This window comes from Hydra viridissima, unplaced genomic scaffold (genome assembly GCF_058129835.1).
Source record: "Hydra viridissima isolate aposymbiotic clone 2 unplaced genomic scaffold, HvirCarnegie_v1 scaffold_10, whole genome shotgun sequence".
In the NCBI taxonomy this organism is placed as follows: Eukaryota; Metazoa; Cnidaria; class Hydrozoa; order Anthoathecata; family Hydridae; genus Hydra; species Hydra viridissima.
Window position 1 is genome coordinate 15,568,164 of NW_028324309.1, and position 23,357 is coordinate 15,591,520.

The following is a 23,357-nucleotide window of genomic DNA, read 5'->3' on the forward strand; positions in this document are numbered from 1 at the left end:
TTTGAGGTTTTAAGAACAAATGACTTAAAAACTCGAAAAAAAAAGTAAACGTAAAATCGAAAAAGGGCACCTTAAACGTATTATTGGTACGTTCAAAGTACTTTATTTCAGTTTTTCACTTAGGCGCCACAAATTCATCAGAATTAATTAAAATATCTCAAAGGCGTTAAAATATAAATTATCTTAGGTACAATCATTTGAATCAAAGATTTAAAGCTAATTTAGGTGATATCTCAAATGTCGATGTAAGATCGACTGTGAGAGATGGAATTATTGCTCAGGAATATTGGTGTTCTGATCCTAGTTCATGACTTTCTTCGTCTTTTAACTATCTCACCAACTTCACTATCTTAACTTATTATATTCAAACTCAGATTTGTTTGATGGTTGGATTTCGTTGGAAAAGGAGATATCAAGCGAATCTCTAGTTGAATCTTATCTTCAAGACCGCTCGAATTCAAGTTTTAAAACACCAGTCAAAAACCAGAATTCTTCTTAACACATAAGTAAAAATAAGAAAAAAATATCCATAACATAAAAAAAATGACAATAATTGTTAAATAACTTGCAGTTGAAATGTTTTATCTTTTATTTGACAATTATAGAAAAATAAGTCGAAACAACCAATATTATGAAAATAATATCTTTTCATTAACTCATTAACAAAATAACATTATAGAAAAAGTCTCGTATTAACAAATTTCTAATTTCTTTTGAGAATGTAGAAATAGTATAAAATTGTAAAATAGTTAATAAACAGTAAAAAATAACTTTGAAAACATTACATTTATTGAAGATTATTTCTTTCAATTATATTAATAACTGTGCTCTACTTTCAAAAATATATTACATTTAGAATTATTACTTTATCAAGGGTACGAAAAAAAAAACGTTAAAAATGTTTATAATAGAAAACGGTAAAATGAAGTTTGTTAGTGACATTCTTCATCTTCCACAACGAAAGCTCGAAATAATTTCCATATCGTTCGGTCCTTCAAACACATGGTGCCGCCACCACGAACAAATTGCGTTGGCTGAAAAAGTGATGCATTAACTTTGATAAAATTAAAAGATAACAAAGACAACAAAAAGTTTTTTATTCGTATTTTTGAATTCCATTAAAACAAATTGTGATTTTAAACATAACGTTTAGCAATTAAATTTAACTTTAATTCTTACAGCGCGATTAATATCGCCAACACAGACGTAGGGAGTTTCTTCGCTTTTCCCCACAACAAACTTTGAATGGTCATCAAAATTGGGAAAAGGAAACTCAAAATCTCCCAGTTGAACGTTCAACTTGAGAATATCTTCCACAGTGTATTTAACATTGCAAGAGGAATTCAAAACATCACCGTGTCGCCATGTCTCGGTTAAGATATTGCCCTTTAAAGTTGGAGCTACGAAATCTCGGTATAAATCATTATCAAAGCTCCCTGTTTTAGCAAAGCTTAAAAACTTAGTTCCAGCCAAAGATGTTAATTCTACTAAGTTTGTGAATGGAGGATTTTTGATCATCTCCCCTAAAAATAAGAGTTTAAACTTTAAGTCGGCAAAAGATTCTATATAAAGATTCTATATAGCTCTATACAAAGATTCTGAAAAAGATTTGTTCAATGAAGCGCCAAAGTGATAAAAACTAAAACAACTTTTTAAAAGAGTTTACGAATGTCTTACCATTTAAAACTTTTTTCATGTTAGGGAACATATTCTCCCATGACGATGGTAAGTTTGAGTCATGTATGTGAGGGTTGTTGAACCTCAGCTGTAAACCTATTGTATCAAACATGCTTGCATTGAATGTGACACACATAAACATTTGACCGTACATACAACCTGTTGCTGGATAAGAATAACCTTCCGATGCAGCATAAGGATATTTTGGTACACTCGTTATCATCCAGAATCCAGTTTCTTGATCAAAAGCAACAGCTCCTTTAGTGTGACCGCAGTCTTTATAGTAAGGTTCCCCTAAAATATGAACTAGTACTAAAAAATTTTGTTCTAATTTCATAGGAGCTATGTATTTTAGTTTCAATTATATATGTATATGATATGCATTTTTTTTTTCAACTATAAGTACCATCAGGGTTTTCGTCGTTGTAAAACATATGCGCTAAATCCTCAACACCATTGACATTGTTTTTGTACTTTTCATAGACTTGGTCTAACGTTCTCCCAGCAGCACTAGTTTGATCAGCAATAGACGAAGAGGAAAAAGCGAACTTCATGGTTTTTGAATCTAAATATCCGTATCCATGGCCTGACTTTACAAGTTCTGGAACATCGTTTTCTTTTAATCGCGGTAACTTGTACAAAATAAACCTTTAACCAAATAAAAATAATTAAGAAATTGCTTTAGTCACAAATGTGTTCTACAAGGTCTGTACATAAAAACTCAAACACAGCTTTACTAAAAAAATAAAACAAAATAAAAACTTTTTCAAAAACCTACATATCTACAGGATCCCCATTATCACTAATGCAAGATAACTTTCCAGATACAGTTGAGTGGAAGTAAACCAGTGTTAAGATGATTTCCCACATTTTAATTAACTGATCAAAAATACATGGAAGTAAAAAAGCATTATACAGAGTGTACTACATAATGTTGTTAGTATATGTATCAACTTTAAAAACTCATGAGCTGAATATAAATTTCATCATTATATTCATATAAATACGACAATTTTGAATACAGCCTTAAAATATTTTTAAATAATTTGATCATAAACAAAAACAACACAAAAAAAAAACTGAACAAATGTTGCAGAAGAAAAATAATAGTTACTATTTGATGTTTAACAGCAAGTCAATAAAATATTGAAAATAAATAATTCTCATATGTACAAGCAGCATAAGGAAAATATAAACTGATATTTACTATTGTCATTTTATAACGAACTTGAAGAGAAAAATACAAATTAAATTTTTTTTTTTCAAAAAAAAATCTAACTTCTATTTTTAATTATCAGCTGAAAATAAAAATGAAAGATTAAAACAAAAAAAAAATAAATAAAAAAAGCAGAAATATTAGGTCATGAAATTTGACATTTTCAAATGGCTGGCAAGGTTTCTTGCACTAAAGTAAGTTGTATCACAGTCATCATCTGGATTTGGGATGAAAGGTGCTTTCTCATTATGAAGGTTGGCCCAATTGATCTCAGAAAAACACGGCAATGGTTTAAGATCAACAGCTTTTGGACGATGTATTGGATCTTCAGTTAGAATAAAATTTATGGTATCTATGCAATCTTCTGGTAATGCCTCGTCACCATCAGGCCAAATCATATCATGATTTAGAATATGTTGAAAGACTAACTCAGGAGTATCATCATTAAAGGGTGGCACTCCAGTAAGAAACTCATAAAAGCATACTCCAAGAGCCCACCAATCGACTGGAGCTCCATGAGGCTGAGCCAGCAAGATTTCTGGAGCAAGATAATCAGGAGTTCCCAAAACTCTATTTTTTTCCAATGGTGTAGCAACACCACGTACACATATTTTTGGTGTACGAAATGGAGTTTTTTTAGGAGAAATATTGGAGTGGTTCAAACTGCCACAGTCAGGTGTTTTGGAATCACTTAACCAATTGATTGATTCTGGATATTGGTTTTTGCTTAGTATGGGAGAATGACTCTCACAAAAATGCAGGTTCTGTACTGGAGTAGTTGCATTAATAGATTCTGTTTTGTTTTCAGAAAAAATATTTTTTGGTGTCAAAGAATTAATGCAAACTTTGTTAGTTGACTGATGTTCTGATTGTCTTTGAGAAATACATGGGCTTAAAAGATCGCTTTCAGCTGAAAAGGAAATGCTCATATGACTAGTTTCAGTCAATTCAGTGACACCACTTATGTTGCCAACCTCTGATGTATTTTGGAGTTCATTGGTGGGAATATATGCTTTATTATTCATATCAGATAAACTTTGATTGTTTTTTGTACAACTTTTTATGCTATCAGGAAAGTGAACATGGCATTTTTCATTTGTAAAGTTGTTAAATATTTCTGCATCAAACGGCAAACTGTGTGACAAAACCCTTGCTCTTTTACTCGGTCGGTTTTCCTTTTCATTATCTGAAGTAGAGTCCATCTCAACATAACACCGTTTGCACTGTGCAGAACCTAGATCCAGTGAAGTGATTTCTGATGTTATACCTGTACTAGATATCACTCTATTTAAAGAAGAACCAGGAGTTGAAGAAACATTACAAACTTGAGGTGTAGAAAGAAAAGGTGCTGAACTTATATCACCATTTAAATGAGCATTTAAACAACTTTGAGGAGGACTGAAAACAAATTCTTTGGTTTCTATCAGAGATTGTATGGATTGAAGCGTGCTCAACCTTCTTGGCTTTTTACTCTTTGCATGACTTTTTGTTCGTGGAGCAGAAAAAGTGAAGTTACTAGTAAGAGACTGTAATTGACCAGGTGTTCTCCAGAAAACATTTTTTTCAACATCATTGTCAGAAACAAGTGTACCTGGTGTGTTAATCAAATCAAGCATATTTGGTTTTCGATCTCTGCTTATACATGACAGACCAAAATCTGTTAACTTTATATGTCCTTTGCTAGAGAGCAACATATTATCAGGCTTGATGTCTCTATGAAATATTGCATGACTGTGTAAATACTCTAAAGCCAAAATCACTTCTGCAATGTAAATTTTAGCCATATTCACATCAAAATAACCCAAGTTATGCAACAAAGACTTTACATCACCACCTATCATATATTCCATGACTAAAAATATTTTGTCATCTGATTGGAATGAATAGAAAAGCTGCACAACATAACGACTTTTAGAAGATAATGCTAAAGCATCCCGTTCAGCTACAACTTGGTCCATCATATTTTTGTTTAAAACATCCTTTTTCTTCATGCATTTTACAGCATATAGTTTTTTACTTTCTTTCTTCTGTGCTAAATATACTTGCCCATATGCACCTCTACTAATAGGCTTGATGATTTGAAAATCATGCACTCCTGGAGCTCGATGACTTTTGACAGCAGATAAATGATTAAAATCAAACAACTTTTTATGGCGCTTTGTAACTTCAGAAAAAGCCATTTTTATCTTAAAAACAGTAAAAAGAAACAGAGAGATAAAAAGCATAGATTGATTAAAAGTTTGGTATTAAATTATATACCAAATTTAAAAGAAAATTGGTTAAGAATAACTGAAAATAGTGTAAAAACAATAATCGCAATTGATAATAATCATGATACTGATGATAATTTGTTTTGACAGCAATTATCATCAAGAAAATTTCATTCATTTTTAGCAAAGAAACTACAAAAAACGAAAGCTCATAAAATTATTAATTCAAGGTTTTTTTAATTTTTAAAATAGCAAGAAATTCTTAAGAAAAATCATCAAAGACAAATAATTTTTAGCAATATATTCTTAAGAGAAGTCATAAAAGACAAATATTGAAAAGCAGCAGATTTATTAAACAAGTTTTACGAGATAAAACTTTCTTTAGCACTAAAAATTATAATATACATTTAATGACATCATTTATAGTTTACACATAATAAATAAAAACTAAAAATGTACATTTTTTAAAAACTATTTGTAGACAAATATTTGTGATGAAATATTATTAGTTTTTTACAATATATTAAAATTTTATTTACAAAATTAAAAAACGAATGATAAAACTTTTTAATAAATACCATAATTTAAAATTAAAAAAAAAAAAAGACCAAAAATAATTCACTCCTTCATTTGATCATTCCTTTTTAGCACCCTCTTCTATAAAACATTTGTTAAAATATCATTTGTTGATTAATTTTATCTCTAAACTTTTCCAAAGCCCAGTTAACTCTTTAAGATAGATCAAAACTGATACTTGCGAGATGCCTTTTCAAAGCTCAGTAAACTCTTAAAGATAGATCAAACCTCATACTTGTAGGATGCTTTTTATTTGGAGATTGTTTATTAATTTCAGTTCTTTTAGTAGCATCCTCCTCAATGCAAGTAGCATCCTTCTCAATGCAAGTAGGATACTCTTCGGAAGTCATAATAATGGTTTTCTAAAGCAACACATATTCTGTAGAATAAACACAAATGAAAAATTATGGCATGGTAAAAAATTTAAATGAAATGTTTATGTTTAAAAAGATCTCATACCTCATCATCTTCCTCTGATTGTATTTTGTTTTCCATTTCTTCATCTAAAACTTTTACACTCTCCATTCCTTCCAAAATCTTTTGTTTTTGAGCACGTGACCACTTTGCTTTTAGATCAATCATATTTTTTTTATCTAAATTTTTTTTCTCCAGATTTTGTAACTTTGACATAGTTTAACTTGAAAATATTTTAAATAAATTTAAAGTTTCTTAAAATTAAGTTTTGTTTACACTATCGTAAAATTATTTCAACTTACCATTGTAATTTACAAACTTATTACCGCAGCTGATACACACTGTTTGATTACGCTTCAAGTCATCCATCGAAAAAATCTATATACATATAGGATATTTTACAAAATTAACTTTTATTAAATCAATTGTATTTCTGCAATCTAAATTATTAAAAATCTTGTAAGTATATTATTGCATATTTACCTCAACTCCTTCTTTGGAAAAAACTCTTCTTGCACAGCTGGGGAGGTTTAGTTTAGTAGTTGCACTTGCCATAAGCTAGTAGAAAATAATCCATATTAACATAGGCTAGCATAAATGGTCATACAGGCATTAACTTTGTTATAAACATATTTTATATACAAGAAGTACACATTTTTAGATAGAGGTAAAATATGTTGTAGGAGGTTCTTCTTCTGAGAAAACAAAAGTAGCTTAGTATTAATCAAAGCTCTTGAGGTAAACTTTTGTTTAGATATAACATTTTCAAAACCAGAAAACTGACCTCTTGTAATGTCCTTGCAAATACAACATCACACAAATCAGGGTTTTCACCATTTTGAAAAACAAACAACTTTAGTGCTTGAGGCATAGTGTATAGCTTTTTCTTAGAAGTTTTTTTAACTGGCTCACTTTGAATATTTCCACCTTGTAACTTTACCTCATCCAACTGTGTCTATAAAATTGAAAGTAATAAATTAATCTTACTTTTTTATATCAGTTGCATAAAAATATGGTAAGACACAAAAAATTGTTACTAGGACACTTACCTGAAGCTGACTGATTGATTGCTCTATTTGATTTTCTTTTGAAGAATCCTCAGCTAAAGGCTTGATGATTACTGGCTTTATATTTTTTTCTGATGAAAATTCCAATAATCTACGAGCTAAAACACAATACTAAATTGTTATACCAATTAAGGATTTGCACTAACAAAGGTATTAGTAGAAATATTACCTTTTGTATGTCTGAGGTTATGTTTTTTTATCTGTAAGTTGTTAACCATTTGCAACTTTGCTAAATGCTTAGATGTTAACAAAAACTTAGATTTTTCTGCATCTAAAAATTTTTTTAAAAATATTAACACTTACGATCTCAGATTTTTATCTATCTATTTAGATATTTATCTATACAAACACAGAGTATTATTGATAGAAACAATGAGAGAAAATGTAATAGCATGAAAAGGTTGCATAAAAAAAATAACCTTGCAGGGGTATAAATGGTTCACCCACAGAAACCCAAACATCCACTGGGATTCGAACATCAAGTCTTTCAATATCAGAGGTATTTTCTTCATTTAAAATCTAAAAACAATTTTTTTAAAAATATATATATATATATTTAAGATTATTAAGCTTTATAATTATTTACTGCTTATAACTATTTATTGTTATTTATAAGATTAGGATAGTAACTGCTTTAAGAAGTTTGGGGACCCAAAACAGAGCCTGGAGATTAAGGAATTTTGTTTCGCATTTGTTAAATGTAATTTAGTAACATGCACAATCAAGTTTTTGAATATCCCACGAATAGCAGCAAACATTAACTACACCACAACTGATCCTGTGAGTGTTACTAAAAATATGATTTTGTCAATATCTGTACCCTAGAAACTTACAGATGCAACTCTAAATTTTGAAGAATTGAATTATTGATGAAAAAATAATCAAAATAGCCTTGTTCCTTAAATAATTTAAAGACAAATAAAAATCACTTCTCCACCTAAATTAAGTAAAATCATTCTAAAATATTTTTTTTCATTAACCTTAATCTCAAAGATTGTGAAAGGTACGAGAATTTCTCTAAAAATGATAACTTGTAAATGACCAATGTCATATCGACCAAAAAATCATTTTTTATAGGAATCATTTAAATTATTTTTTAGGGCGAACAGCTCACACAAACTTTAAGAATCTTAAATAAAAAAATTAATGATATTTGTTGATAACCGATTTGCACTAAATAAGTTGACAAACAAGAAGACAAACTATTATAAAATAAACATCATTTTACAATAAACATGTCTACATTTTATGGAAAATTTTATGCTTCGGTATCAGAATTTTTTGAAAAATCAAATTCTAACTCAAAACATTTTTAAGGATCAACGAAAGTCAATCTGAATGTTTGCTTTCTCATTTTAATCGTTGTATTGTATTTAATGGTTCTATTGTATTTATTTGTTTGGTATTTGCAAATACATTACTCATATGCGCCACGTTATTAATGATCCATGCATTATTTTTAAACAACCATTAAAAAGAGTTAAAAATTGAGTCACTTTATTATTTTATTATTTTTTGCATAAGATAGGAAAATCATTTTAGAAAGGGTATTTCTTCTTATCTTCAGAAATATCTGATTTTTCTTAATGTAACCAAACCGTTGTATAAATCACTTTACCACATTTAGGCTCTTATTTTAAGTTAGAAATTTAAAACTTGTGTAAAATGGTGAAAAAGTGACATTAAAAAAATGCAAAAAAAAATTTTTTTAAAAACCTGAACAAATCCTCGCTTGATGTAAGTAAGCTCAGGGTAATAAGGTTTAAGAATTTGGTTCATGTTAGTGATCAATTCACCGTCCATAAGAAAAAGAAGACGGGCTGATTGTGAAAGATTTAACCTTGAAGTGCATTGATCCAGTAACTAAAAAAACAGATTATTTTTATTCTATAAAAAAAAAAATTGAAAATTACTTATTGAAAAACTGGCGCTCAGCTGTTATTATTTTTTCTTACTGGTCAGCTTTGCCCAAAAATATATCAATAACTTAATATAGTTTTAAGATTTTAGTATAATATTTTATAAGTAAAAATGATAACATTCATTTAACTCCAAATCTCAACCTGTTGAATAGAACTGCCAATAACCAAAACACCATCACTATTGCAACCATTTTTATGAGCAAGAACCCTTACTCCAGGGTTGCTTTGTATTATTTTATTAACAGTCTTACAAGTACCAGCTTCTTGACGTAGATCAAGAAGCTTTTCACACAAAAATAATGTTGATTCACATTCTGGAGGTGAAAGATCTATTCGATTATTTAAACACTGGAATGAACCCTTGATCTTGATTTTGTTTTTTACAGCTAAGAAAAGAAAAAAAAAAATTTTAAAAAAAGATTTTAATTTATGCAAGTAAATGTAAGAAAATAGATAATACCATCTCCCATTGCACAAGAGAATTCAGTAAAACCATTCAATGCTTCTAACTTCCTGCTACCACGAATAACAATTCCACAACTCTCACATAACAGAAGCTTTTTTATTGAGCCATCTTTACTGCTCCTGTTCCAAACAAAACCCTTTAAAATAAAATGATAATAATTTTAAAATTACAAGTTTTCATTTTAATTATAAACTCTTATATGTTATTTTAAGGATCCTTCACAATTACAAATATGAAAGATAAAAATGACCACACAAAAATGAAAAAAATAAAATGTTTTTATAAATAAAAGCAGCAAATATCTATTGTAAGAGTCTTCCATTAAAATGGAACAATAGCAGGAACCTGTTTCTTGTGTGATATTGAAAACAATTACCAAATTACCTATTTTTTAATTTTACTAATACTATGGTACCTGCTTCTAAATCAGAATCCTTTATTACACTAGTGGTTTTGACAACATTTCATTATTCTACATTATGTTTATTTAAAAAAAAAAAAGAGTGTTTTGTCAAAAAAAAAAATGTTTCAGAAAGTTCAAAGAGATCTTGGCTTGAGGGAATTTATTGGTAAGTATAGTTGGGAAACAGTAATTTACCGGTAAAAATTTACCGGTTTTTCACATAATTACCGGTTTTTAGGGTCTCAGGAATTAAATAAAAGAGATGTAAATTATACTATTTTAGATAACCATACAGAAAGCAAAGACTATCAACGAATTTAGCACTCATTTGTGACCTCTTTGTAGCAAAGCAACCTGCAGCACTAAATGCTCTTTCACTTTCAACAAAAGTTGGAGGAACTGTTTCAAGTGCCGACAGTAAAGTCTTAAAATTTTTTGTTCTTTGCCCATCACTTTCATACAGGTTGAACTCTTTGGACAATGACTTGAATTCTTTGTTGTTGCAATACTTTCCTGAAAAAGACTGACTTATGGTCTGTTCTAATTCTTTTTCAAGTGACAGCTTAGTTGACTTTCAGGATTTGATAGTTAGTGGTACTAATATCTTCATCTTCTTTAATGCTGCAAATATGATGTAGTATTTCTTTAGCTACTTTCACCAACGTAGGCTTTGAAGGAACTGATAGAAGATTATCTGTTTTTCCTACTGAGTTGGGTGATTTCAAATATCTTACTAAAGCAAGCAAATTGCTCTGTTATCTTTCTCTATACCTTTTTAATACAACTTTTTTCTTGCTTCCTGCAATGTAGGAGTTATTATCTTCTAACTTTTTGATAATAAATTGGAAAGCTCCATGTGCAGTAAGCAAAGTAGCTTCTCTGCTGCAAACTTTTTTCAAGGCACTTTTTAATGGTTCAAGAATGAAAACTATATTGTTCAAAAGTTCAATTTCATCACTGGTAAATTCAAAGTCTATTCTAATCTTTTTTGAAACAACCTGAACAATATCCAAAACCAGGGGAAATCTCGTAATCATGATAATCATGCTTTTTTCAAAAATTCAAGAGAAGTATGGCAAGCTTTTTGCCATACTTCTCTTGAACTTTTTCTTGAAGAAAACTGTTTTTTACAGGGGATTTTCTCACATTAACTGACTTTTGATATAAGAACTTGAATATCTGGAACCAAACGTCTAGGATACAACTCATTCTCTTCTAGGACAAAAAGTACATTTGAATCCACATCATTTTCTTTTTCCTCTTCTATATCCATATCCACTTCTACCTCCATGTCCTTGCTCTCTTCACCTCCTATTTTTACATGCTTCATATAAAACACCTCAGTAACTGCCAAATGCAATCTATGTGCTAAACACAATTGCTAGGAACAAGATAACATCTTCCCAAGTTTGATCATAACAGATGCCCCATCTATTGTGAGACAAACCACTTGTTTCCTATTTAGACGAAATTCATCTAGGTTCCTTGAAATTAACTTTTTAACCTCTTCAGATGGAAGGCTACCATCTATTTTGATCAACCCTAAATTATAAGATTTTCCTCCCAGATGGGCATTGCCATTTATTAGCCTCTGGTTATTCACACTTGTATATCCATAAGCAGTCAAGCTAATGTGTTTTCCATCTAAATTGTGAGCTATCTCTTTTTTTTTTTTTTATTTCCACTGTGAAATCACCAACATATTTTGAAATTGTTTTGTGATCCTTTAGTGGATTAAGGTGTAGATTGATGAATGATTCTCTAATGAATTGAGAGTTAGCCATTGCATGAGTGCTGAAGCTATCACCTGAAGCCATCACCTGAAGCCATCCTGGCATACATTGATGCCATAGTTTCTCTTTCTACAAATTCTGTCATCTCTCTTTGTCTTTTTACAGGTAATAACATATTTTTTTCTTTAATACTTTTCATTTCATCGTGTTCAGATTTTAAATGAGCTCTGAGCCCAGAAATTGATCTGCCAGCTTATTTAACAACTTTTTCACATAAATTACACATGGTAGATTCTTGACCACATTTTGTAAAGTTATCCCAAACTGAGGACTTTTTGGTCGACATATTTCTTTGTTATTGAATTAAAGAATAATCAGCCAAAATTATTTTAACATACAAGGCTGTTAATAAATATGCAATACTCATATTTCAAATAAATACAAATGTTATAAAAGGTTTAAATCTAGTAATTATTCATTAATTAATGATTTTGAAATCTTTAATTTATTTCACACATTTAATTCAAAACTTTGTAAACAAGAAACACAAAGGTACTCGCAACAGATCATCATCCAGGTAAGACATTTTCTCAATATAATAAAATTTTTTTTAAACATCGGTAAAAACCGGTAATTACCGGTAATGGGATAACAATTTACTGACAACCGTTAATCCGAAAATCTGTTAAAATTCCCAACGATAATGACAAGCAAAACTGAACAACAGCTCTTTGAAATTTTCTAGCTACAGCTCTTACAATCAGTGAAAACAATAAATAAAAATATATTATTTTCAGCTCATTCAACTTTCTAACAGTTGAAAGATACTAAAATTCATAATCAGCTTTGTTCTTATTCTTGTACATAACTCCTTTCTGATTGAGAAGTGGGAAACCTTGAAGAAATCTAAAAGTAGAAACACTAAAGAAGGCCAGAAAAGAGTTTCAAAAAAACAGTAAAGGATGTGTTCTGTAGAAGGTGTTCTTGAAAGTCAGAGAGAATATTAATTCCATTACGAAGCAAAAATACAAATCAAATTTAAAATCTTTTTAATCAGACTTGAAGCTTCTGATAGACCAAAAGACAGCACATAGAATGACTCAAGGGTCAAGGGATGATTTGTTTAAATGAGAAAGAGTGAGTACTTAAATTTTTGAAGCCAACCATAAAGTCTAAATTAACAACATCAAAAATTAGTGAAATAAATACAAGTAGCAATTTAAAAGCTTCTGTTGCTTAAAAAGTTGCCTAAACATGAGTCTAGTTAATTTTGAACATGCTCACTGGTTGAATGATGGTGTTTTCTCCAAAGATAGCAAATGTACAAACACCAGCTTTGTTGGAAGCAGTGACTTCTAAAACACATAGTAACTTTTTATTAAAAACAATTTTAACAAAACAACTGCAAAACTCAACAAACCTTGAGAAAAAATTACAAAACTATTGACTTTACTTAAAAATCAAAATAGTTTAAAACAAGAGGTTTTATATTCTTTGCAAATTGGAAAGTATAAACATGGGTAAAAAGAAGTAATGAGAATTAAAAATAAATATAATGAAAAAAAAAACATTTTAAAAAATAGGAAGATTTTTAAAACATATCTTTGAGATTTTCAAATAAAAAGATGCAGAACTTTATAGAAAAAATAAAAATCGTACCCATATTAACTTGATCGGTAGCAAAAGTTTGTATATATCCAGAAACATCATTAATCTTGAAAAGTTGATTTGAGTTTCCATTGATTAAAAATCTTTTATTGGTGACTATAAGGCGAGCATCCCTGAAAACACTAATATTACTTTTGTAATTAAAATCACTTTTAAACACAGGCATACTAACAGCAACAACTAACTGAGGATTTGCTTTTGAGCGTATTGATCTAAAACATAAGAAAAAAATTTCAATTAAGGTTTGTTAATTTTTATAAAGTGTTTTCCCTAGTGTAGCAGAAATTAAGTAAAAAGCATTAAAAAAATTAACAAAACAAATATAAAAGTGTTTTACCCATCCAAATCCAAAGTCCACCTTTGAGTTGGAATGTCTATCTGTCGTTTACAAGTAACCAGATCTTGATTAGCAGTAATCTAAACATGAGATGTTTCAATCAACACATTAATTTAAACTCTACTTGTAGTGCAAACATAATCCTTTTAACACTCATATAACTCATAGTCTTATACACCTCGTAGTGCATATATGCCTCATAATGCAAGAGTAACTTATAGTACATATATACTACATAGAGCATGTATACCTTATATTGCATATATTCCTCATAGTCAACAAATACCGAAAAGATTTGAAATTGAAAAGAGATCAACACACTAATACAAAGACTGCAGTCACCTGCAGGTGCTTTATACATAAAAAATCCAATTTTAGTAAAAAAAAAATTTAAGCAGAGTTAAGTAGAAAGAAGGCGAAGAAATTATAACTGAGTTTTCTATAGATTAAAAAATGATAGTAATAATAATAGCTGAGATTAACAGAATTTTATTTGGTCTTGTCAAACCATCATAAAATAGCTTAAAATTACCTGGTTATCATTTATACCAATAACAATATTGGGATTTTCTTTTAAATGAATAAATTCATCTGCATAAACCCATTTGTAAGGACATACATGCTGATGATATGAGATGCTTTGTTTCAACATTGAAACATTCTCATTATAAACCTCTTGGCTGGAATAAATGATAAAAGAAGAAAAAAAAATATGTATCTCATAATTTTATGATAAGAAATTTTCAAGTGAAACTGAGGATGAAAAAAAAAACTTACTTTATTTGTTGTTCATTTTCATTTTCACTTTGTTTGTTTGTAGGTTCTTCTATTAGACGCAAGGTTGAGCTTTTAGACATATCATCAGATGCAGATACAATAAATCCTAAAACAAAAACAGAAGAAAAATATTGAGAATGATGGATGTGAATGTTTGATCAAGTAGGAAATGTTAATTACCAGCTTGTTTTCGAAGCAGTGAAAACTGTCGAACTTTACTAATATCAGCAATAAGACTTGCAAGTGCCATTTTTGCCATCTCATCTCCTTGTGATGCTGATGAATCAATCCAAACTTCACCACACGAGACATAAACAATATCATCTTCATTCAAGTTAGATAATGAGAAAATCTCTTTTCCTTCTGGCAAAAACAATCGCCTTGCTGCTGAAGGTAGGTTTAAGACCTCTGTACATCGTTCAAGAAACTATACAAATTATAAAATATGAAATTCATAATTACACTGATCAATAAAGATTTATCTTTTCTAAATATTAAATGCTACATTAAACTATGTAGGAAAGAGAAGTGTAATATATTAAAACTGTATAAGCTAGTCAGTAAAACGAAAATCAATTTCTCCTTGTAATAAACCTTGGTGAAGCCAATTTCCAACAGACCAGAAAACCCATCTCTAATAAAATAATAATATATATATAAAATAAATTCAGTTATCCAATAATATGATTATATTATTGGATAAATGCGTTTATGAAACTGATTATATAGTTCAACAAGGGAAAGACTGATATAAGGTTTAGAACTAGTAAATAAGTAGTAAAGAATTGTACAACAAACATACCCCTTTGTAAATGATTGATTTGGTTTGTACTAAAAGTAATTAAAACTAAAAATCACAAAGCAATGCGCAGAATTAAAAAAAAACAAAAAAAAAAAAAAAAAACAACACTTTTGACCAACCAAACATAAGTTTGGTTGGTCAAAAGTGTTATATTAGCCGCAATATCGATAGGAGTTAAAATATGATATGATGACAAAATAAAAAACCTAATTAACATTTTAAAATGTGGGCCAGATAAAATACATTATGAAAGAGTCTAAATAAAACATACAGCATAAAGTTTTTTTTTAAAAAATGTTTTGCAATATTAGAATACTTACAATTCTGGCTTCAGGACAAAAAATAGTCACAGATCGGTTTTTGTCTTCACCATTTCGTAACAATTGAATCTTTATGGGTTTCACTATAAATTTATTTAAATACTGAATAAAAAAACAGTTTACATTTTCTTGATAATATCATTCATTAGGATGATTTTGTAAGCTTACCGATTCTAGTTGCAACTCTGAATTGATCATTCCCACTCTTAAAACCTTTCCAATGGAGCTGTGGAGCATCAAACACAAGATGTCCTTCTAAAACATCCTGAATGCCAAAAATAAGTCTTTGCATTATATTATAAATAGTACTTTAAAAATTTAATTTGCAAGTTAAGTTATGGAGTTCAGGTGCTAAACCACATAACTATGTAATTAAAATAAACAAGAGTTTATTTAAAATGTTGATGCAATATATGTGCATACTGCATAAGTATTTCACATATGCTAAATTGTTAAGTGTTACATGGTTTTTGCTAACAAAACTTTTTGAACCATGATTACACAATAAAAAACTTAAAACAATAATAACAAAAAGGGATGTTTGACAAGGGATGTTGTTGACTAGTTAAAAAGAGTTTAACTTTAATATTTAAACATAAAATACTGATGAGGTTTTGTGAGTTTTTTTTATGCAAACAAAACAGATGATTTCATTTTACCCCAATATATGCTTCTGATTCATCAACAGGCCAAATAAGACTTTGACGCTCCCATTTCTTAGGCATTCTTCCCAACTCCTGAGTTTGCTCATTTTTTATTGCCCATCTAGAAATATATTGATCAAATAAAATATATACTGATGAAATAAAACTTAAGCAAACAAAACATAAGTTAAAAGAAAAACCTAGTAAACAAATAAATTTAACTTCTATCAATCCAAGTAGCAATGTGTGTGAGTACTATATCTAAGGAAGTGATATATACATATATGTATGTATGTATGTATGTATGTATGTATGTATGTATGTATGTATGTATGTATGTATGTATGTATGTATGTATGTATGTATGTATGTATGTATGTATGTATGTATGTATGTATGTATGTATGTATGTATGTATGTATGTATGTATGTATGTGTGCATGTGTGCATGTGTATGTGTGTATGTGTGTATGTGTGTATGTGTATATGTGTGGATGTGTGGATGTGTGCATGTGTGCATGTGTGTATGTGTGTATCTATGTATATGTTAAAACCTGTAACTAAAAAGTGGTAAAATCAATAACATAATCTTTAAATAACCTTTGTTTTGAAGCAAGAGAATGATGCACAGGAAATCGAGGCAAAACAACAAGAGCAATTTTTTCTCCATCATATTGATCAGGAAGACCATCAATAGAATCAAGTGTATGTTGGATTTCCTTTAGAGCACTCTTTCTTTCTTCATTCCTGAAGTTCTCAGTTACCACAATGCTATGGTTGTAATTGCTGATATCCCAACTAAGAACAGATTCCACTTTATCCTTGTTATTGACATTAGGTTCCAATGCAAACCCATTGACAGCAGTCAAAACATAACTAGGATTGTCTAGACATGTTCATACAAAGTTAAATATTACAGATTAAAATAAAGTAAATATTTTTGTAATAAATTTACTCTCATAAACTAAAATGTCAAAACTGATAAAGAAAAGAAACCTAAAGATTGTATATAGCCATCTTTTGTAAATGCCCATTTCATATGACTATTACAAGATTTATCAAATAGCATAACAGCAGCTCCATCCAACAACTCAAAGTCTCCTTTATCATTTAACGTAAACTGAATGCTTATATCTGCCATTCCTAGCAAAAGATTCGGAAAATTTCTGTTGCAAATGTGTCCATCCTTAAAAGAAAAACAATGGTACAAGCTTAAATTTAAAAAATACTGAAAAACTTCAAAAATAAATCAATAAAAAACCTTTGTTATCAGCCATCGTTCAATTTTTTCTCCCCATATATTGTTTTCAGGATTAAAACCTTTAACTTCTAAAGTAAGTTCTGGAAACAAAACTAACGAATGGTCTTGTTTAAATTGTAAGAATGTATTTTTTTCACGAATTCTTGTTTCGCACGACTGTTTCAAGAATGAGATTTGTTCATCAAATGAAGAAGGAAGTTTCACTTCCTCAGTTTGACATTGAAGAGGAATAGAAGATGAAATCTGCCAAAGTTTGGATTTTGTTAAGCTGAAGTCACTTCCCATCCAGATATCCTTTTGAAGAATCTTTTTCATTCCCCATAAATTTTTAAACTTTACTTTTTCAGGAGTGATTGAGAGGATTGAATCTTAATAAAAAATGTTAGAAAAAATTAACAAGAGTTAAAGATACCTAAGGATGATGATGATGATGTATGCTCTTGATATGCTTTTTGGCACAGATGACATGCAAGGCAGTCAGCAGATATTTGTCAACAATTATTTAAACAACTAGAAAATTTATTGAAAATCATCAGTATCAAGCAGGCCTTCTTATTATCTGATTATTTACAAATGATCAACAATTAATCCTATATGCTTGCTAGTGATTGTTTCTATGGGCAAGATAACCACTTATTAAGTATATATGCTTTCTTGAGATTTTATTAACTAATGCATTTGTTAACATAATTATCAACTTCATAATAATCAAAATAATTAAAAGCTTTGTAATGATGTCAGAAACAACAACAAGTAAATAAATAACCAACTACTGATTGTTTTTAACAGGCAAAAAAATCATTAACTAATCATTCCTGTTCCTTCATAATGTTTGTTGATCTGATAAGAAAAAATTAATGCAAACATAAATTAATTGATTGCTCAACACTGCCAAAAATTAGATAATAAATGATCCTGTTTGTAAATGAATTTTTCAAACAACTGATAAGTAAAAATAACCATAACAAATCAGTTGATAATTAATTCTACTTGTTACTAATTGTTGTGGAATAGATCTGGTGACTAGCAAAGCATGAATATTTAGTTTCGCAATTAAAATAGTACTAACACTTTTTCTAACAAAAAATTTGAATGAATTTTTGATTTGAACTTTTAAAACGTATGTAGTATGAATAGCAAGAATTATTAATATTAATAGCTAATATTGTTGACATTAATAGAATACTTTCTAAACTTTAATAAATTTAAAAACATCTTACACTGAACAGGTATGAAAGTTTCTCCTAGAGACAACCACACCTTTGCATCTTGCGTTAGCATATTTAAATCTGTAACTTCTTCTCCATCAATAAGGAAAGCTCGCTTCACAGACACCATTCGAATGTTCAACTCAAACATTTTTATAACATTTGAATTACAATTAACAAAATCCAAAAAACGCTGTATTGCTTCTGCTTTTGTCTTTGTACCCTTTTGTAATTCTCGCACATTTACTACCAATTTTTCTTCGTTAGACTTCTTACCATTTGCATATACATATATTCGAAAACTATATAAACCATTAATGAGCCGGCTATCTGAACTTATTTCTGAGATGTGTTGAAATTTGTGAGTTGATGCAGACACTGTACTTTCTTCTGCATGCAATGTTTTTATTGTAGCTAATATTTGTAGTAACATTTGTAGAATATTTTCCAACTCTTCAGCTACCTCAAATTCCTGGCAAAACAAAACCAGATAAACAAATTTTATAGTCAGAAGAGAAAATTTTAAAAAATAAAATAGTGGCTGAAACATCAACATCATAAGTTAACACAAAAAAAAACCTTTTTGTTGTACTGTAAAATGTGATGAGCTCTTTTAAGAGTTTATTAAATTTTTCTCTAAATTGAAGCCAACATTTTCTAGCTGCCTGTTTTAAAATCATTTTTATCCTAGCTAAGTATTGAATATTTAAATACCAACAATAAGTTTTATTAATAATGTTTAACATTAAAAATCAAAATTAACATTTAAAACGAAATCATAAATAATCATATAAAAAATTATAAAACAAAGAATTATACTTCTTTCAGCTGTTTTTCAATTTCCTGGTTCACAAATCCATGGTCACACTCATTTTGTAAAACTTCAGCCAACTTTAAAGATAAAATAACAATAAAAAAAATTTAAAAAGTATTAAAATCAACCTAAATATAAAAAAAAGTTTTGTCTTTTTTTTTTTGAAAGATTTAAAATAACAGTTAAAAGATTTTAAATGTTATGATAGATAAAAATGTACAGAAGGGAAGTTTAAATTTCATATAGTGAGGTACTTAACAGAGTCAAAATGTGATACTAGACAGTAAATTAAAAATTTAAAAATCATAAAATTTGTACAGAATTTTGTTAAAGCCTTACATATGCCATAAGCTCCTTAGACGATGACAGTCTTTCTCTTGTGTTTGCCACCATTAATGACATAAAATCTAGAGGACCTTTTGCACTAAACATTTCACCCTTTGTGACCCATAATGGCCCTAAAACCATTCCTGATGTTGGTTGCAGTAATTTGGGTAAGGATGGAACTAAAAAAAAAAAAAAGACATACTAAAAATATTGCAAGTTAATATCAATTAATTTAGTTGTAACTTTGTGGTAATAAAGTTAAACCTTGTGACAAGTCCTCAACTATTTCTCCATTCCAATCAAATAAATGTCTTGCTCCAGAATTTAATCCTAATCGCATTGTACACATGTCCAAAAACTAAATGAAAAAAGAAAACTTAAAACAAAATAATAAATACATACACAGCAGCGGCAACATATATCAGTAAAAGTAATATCATTTAGTTATGATTATAATTCCATCATTGCCCGGTGTTAGATTTTCAAGATTTTTTTAAATCAAGCAAATTGAACTTACATACTACATAAAAAAGTGTCAAAATCACTTCAGCTGTTGAACTTTATATTTTTAAAAAATCACAAAAAATATTTAAAACTAGAGAGAAACTCAAATAGTACATTCATACATCATCTAGAGCATTTGCCACAATTTCAGCCCCGTTTGAACTGAAACCATTTTTAAAAACTAAAACTCTTCTTTTCTGAAAATCAGCAATATCTTTCATCCGTGATGATAATGATGAATGCTTTGTCTTAGGTGAAGAATTAGGAAGAAATATACCATTAAGAGTCCAAAAAGATGCTTTTCTAATTTTTTCGCGTTCTAAAGAAAAAATAAACAGCTGGTCATAACTGTCATTCATTTCATGCATTAAAGAGATTCAAGAAATATAAATGTAAACCTTTTTTCTTTAAAAAAAACCTACATCTTTATTAACAACTACTGCGCTTGACTTACAAATCAATTGCTAACTAAGAAAATCACAAACCTTGAAAACTTAAATATAGGTCTTTAAATGGCTCTCCAGTTGATACAAAAACTTCACAATCTTTTGATAACTGACTTTCATGAATGACAAGTGTACCATCTGCTAAAAATAGTTTACGAGCAGATGATGGCAAACATAGTTTTCGAGTGCACTCCATTAGTAACTGAAATAAAATATTAGACATTTGATATTGTTGAGGAATTGAAGTATTTTGTTCAATATTTTAAAGTACATGTAATGTTTATATATATAAAAAATATATTAAATATTATGAAGTATGATATGTTTTTATATGTAAAAAATATACTATATAAATAATATATGATAAAATACTATATATTTAATACATTCAAATATGTAATATATTATCATATGATAATCTAATACTATAAAATACATAATAATATATTTTTTAAATTGTTGACAACAATTTGAGTAGTAAATCAAGAGTGTAAGAAATGTTTTTACAAATTTTAAAACAAATCCAAATGTTATTTAAAAAAAAAAGCACACTCAAAATAATATCCAAAAATTGCCTTTGACAAATTGGGCGCTGTAACTCTGAAAAATTTATTCCGAGATCCATTGACAGCAGCTTGGACACACAGAACTTGTTGCTGACGTTTATATACAGGCATTTTGAATAACGAGGAAACATTTGAGTTCATTGAAGCTAAAACAAGAAAGTTTCTCCAGAAAAAAAACAGACCATATAGTAATTACATCGACAAACGATACAATAAATTTACTGAACATGTTTTTAAACCACCTAAGTTTAAGCATGCTATTGATATATTAGGACATTAAAGACACTATTTACATCAAGCTTAATGAAAGAATTAAATTTCATAAAAATTGAATATCTGATTATTTATTTTGCATAAATTTGCTGGATCTCTTTTTAATTTGAATTACAATGACAACTTTATTACAAATTAAAATCTTTAAAAAAAGAACACTAAAAAAAATTCTTACAACACATTGAAGGAGAGCTAAATTCAAATGCATTCCAGCTTCCTGCACTATTTTATTAACACAAAAATATTATATATATATATATATATATATATATATATATATATATATATATATATATATATAATGAATGAATGAATGAATGAATGAATGAATGATGATGATGATGATGATGGTGATGATGATGGTGGTGGTGGTGGTGGCGGTGGCGGTGGTGGTAGTGGTGGTGGTGATCTTTTAAGTTCATGGATAAACTTTAAAGATCATAAACATCAAATGAAAATTCTATACAAAGCTAGCTAAAAAACACTGTACTTTCTTTTAATTTAGAAATATTAATACTAAAAACAAACATGTTTTAATTTTTTTTGTAACATTCAAAACAAAGCTGACATTTTGTCAGTCTTGTTTTTAGCATTACAAAAAAAATAAATCATAGACAATATTTATTCAAATTAATGTATATTAGAATCTTACCCTATTTTATATACTGGTGCAGATATTGGTCTTCCTTTCTTTGGAGGAGTTGGTGCAAACTTTTTATTAACTTTAAAAAACTCATTCTCTGTGAATGACTGTTGTGGAGCATAAGGTGAGTGATATGTCAATAATGTAGATCTAAATATAGAATAAACATAAATAATATCAAATAATAGAAAGAAAAAAGAAACACAGTTTAAAGAAATTGTAGAAAGCTATGTCACCTATCATTATGTTTTTTTTCTCCACTTGCTTTATCTTTTTTTACAAATTCTTCAAGATAACTTGCAAAAATAGCATCCTGGTTTGTCGTTTCTCTAAAATTATTGATATATGGTTTACCACTCTCTGGTCTCCTGTGCAAGTTTAATACTGATGAGTTTTTCATTATCAATTTTCTAAATAGCAATTATAACTATGCATGTAGACATGCATCCATACATACATCCACATATATGTACATACATATTGGTGATTGTAACTTCATTTGTGGTTGTTAAAGCCCTGATATATAAAATCTAATTTTAAGCATATAATAGAATTTAAAACTTTAAGCTAACCTTTTTTCTGTAATAATAACTAATACTACACATTAATACTAACAAAATCTATTTTCACCACATTAAATTTTGTTTGATTAATAAGAATTCTTGATAATTACAAATCATTTTAAAGCTGTTTAGAAGAAAGCCTTTTTCTATTAGCTATTGTAAAGCTAAATGTTGTTTTTTGTTGAAACATATCTGCCATATTTTTATATGTACAATATTTTATTATATATGATTCCTCTTAAACTTTATTTTAAAAGTATTTAAGCTGTTTCAGATCGGGCCTGTAGTTGCTAATGTACAGTTAAATATCTAAACATGCATTGATTGAAAATAAAAATACATAATTAAAAGCTATTGCTTAGATTTTATGAATTATGCACGATTCTTATATTTATACATCATAAACAGGGCTACATCAGTTCATCTGAAACAATTATGAAGAGACTTTAGACTATTGGTTACAGGTTTAAATAAAGAAAACATTAGAAACTACACTTTGGAGTCAGATATATGTAAACAC

The 23,357-nt window shown here is 28.8% G+C and overlaps 3 protein-coding genes across 5 annotated transcripts; all 3 read right to left on the reverse strand.

The window, feature by feature from the left end:
- Positions 1-478: 478 nt before the first annotated feature.
- LOC145181634 (plancitoxin-1-like) lies at positions 479-2,659 on the reverse strand. The gene is made up of 5 exons (XM_080056771.2): positions 2,456-2,659; positions 2,084-2,325; positions 1,678-1,971; positions 1,180-1,523; positions 479-1,034 (listed from the first exon to the last, which is right to left on the reverse strand). Exons 1-5 carry the CDS (start codon positions 2,545-2,547, stop codon positions 933-935), a joined length of 1,074 nt encoding a protein of 357 aa, XP_079912897.2. The 5' UTR covers positions 2,548-2,659; the 3' UTR covers positions 479-932.
- Positions 2,649-5,450, reverse strand: LOC145181591 (serine/threonine-protein kinase greatwall-like). Its single transcript, XM_080056718.2, has one exon. The coding sequence runs from the start codon at positions 5,116-5,118 to the stop codon at positions 3,034-3,036; it is 2,085 nt and encodes a 694-aa protein (XP_079912844.2). The 5' UTR covers positions 5,119-5,450; the 3' UTR covers positions 2,649-3,033.
- LOC145181486 (doublecortin domain-containing protein 1-like) lies at positions 5,436-23,134 on the reverse strand. Of its 3 annotated transcripts, XM_090100078.1 has the most exons (36): positions 22,847-23,134; positions 22,511-22,684; positions 22,284-22,424; positions 21,807-21,853; positions 21,368-21,504; positions 20,832-20,994; positions 20,469-20,665; positions 20,107-20,200; positions 19,855-20,021; positions 19,521-19,592; positions 18,714-19,173; positions 17,494-17,861; positions 17,229-17,418; positions 16,833-17,118; positions 16,248-16,353; positions 15,757-15,853; positions 15,589-15,671; positions 15,269-15,297; positions 15,061-15,100; positions 14,647-14,893; positions 14,467-14,572; positions 14,222-14,369; positions 13,690-13,769; positions 13,344-13,564; positions 12,969-13,039; positions 9,543-9,684; positions 9,224-9,468; positions 8,877-9,023; positions 7,580-7,679; positions 7,330-7,431; positions 7,143-7,258; positions 6,878-7,048; positions 6,577-6,651; positions 6,396-6,471; positions 6,139-6,272; positions 5,436-6,041 (listed from the first exon to the last, which is right to left on the reverse strand). In XM_090100078.1, the coding sequence occupies exons 2-36, from the start codon at positions 22,672-22,674 to the stop codon at positions 5,880-5,882; spliced, it is 5,184 nt and encodes a 1,727-aa protein (XP_089956204.1). In that variant the 5' UTR covers positions 22,675-22,684; positions 22,847-23,134; the 3' UTR covers positions 5,436-5,879. The 3 variants fall into 3 exon arrangements, with proteins under 3 accessions (XP_089956204.1, XP_089956203.1, XP_089956205.1); XM_090100077.1 differs by lacking the exon at positions 22,847-23,134 and having other exon boundaries at positions 22,511-22,804; XM_090100079.1 differs by lacking the exon at positions 22,847-23,134 and having other exon boundaries at positions 21,345-21,504; positions 22,511-22,792.
- Between the last annotated feature and the right edge of the window lie 223 nt (positions 23,135-23,357).

Coding starts and splice junctions, on each gene's coding strand:
- LOC145181634 (XM_080056771.2), bottom strand. CDS start 2,547: ATGTGGGAAATCATCTTAACACTGGTTTACTTCCACTCAACTGTATCT. Junction 1,972..2,083: donor CAACGACGAAAACCCTGATG/GTACTTATAGTT, acceptor TTCATATTTTAG/GGGAACCTTACTATAAAGAC. Junction 1,035..1,179: donor TTGGCGATATTAATCGCGCT/GTAAGAATTAAA, acceptor TCACTTTTTCAG/CCAACGCAATTTGTTCGTGG.
- LOC145181591 (XM_080056718.2), bottom strand. CDS start 5,118: ATGCTTTTTATCTCTCTGTTTCTTTTTACTGTTTTTAAGATAAAAATG.
- LOC145181486 (XM_090100078.1), bottom strand. CDS start 22,674: ATGAAAAACTCATCAGTATTAAACTTGCACAGGAGACCAGAGAGTGGT. Junction 20,022..20,106: donor AGTTGAGGACTTGTCACAAG/GTTTAACTTTAT, acceptor TTTTTTTTTTAG/TTCCATCCTTACCCAAATTA. Junction 13,565..13,689: donor TGGACTTTGGATTTGGATGG/GTAAAACACTTT, acceptor CTTATGTTTTAG/ATCAATACGCTCAAAAGCAA.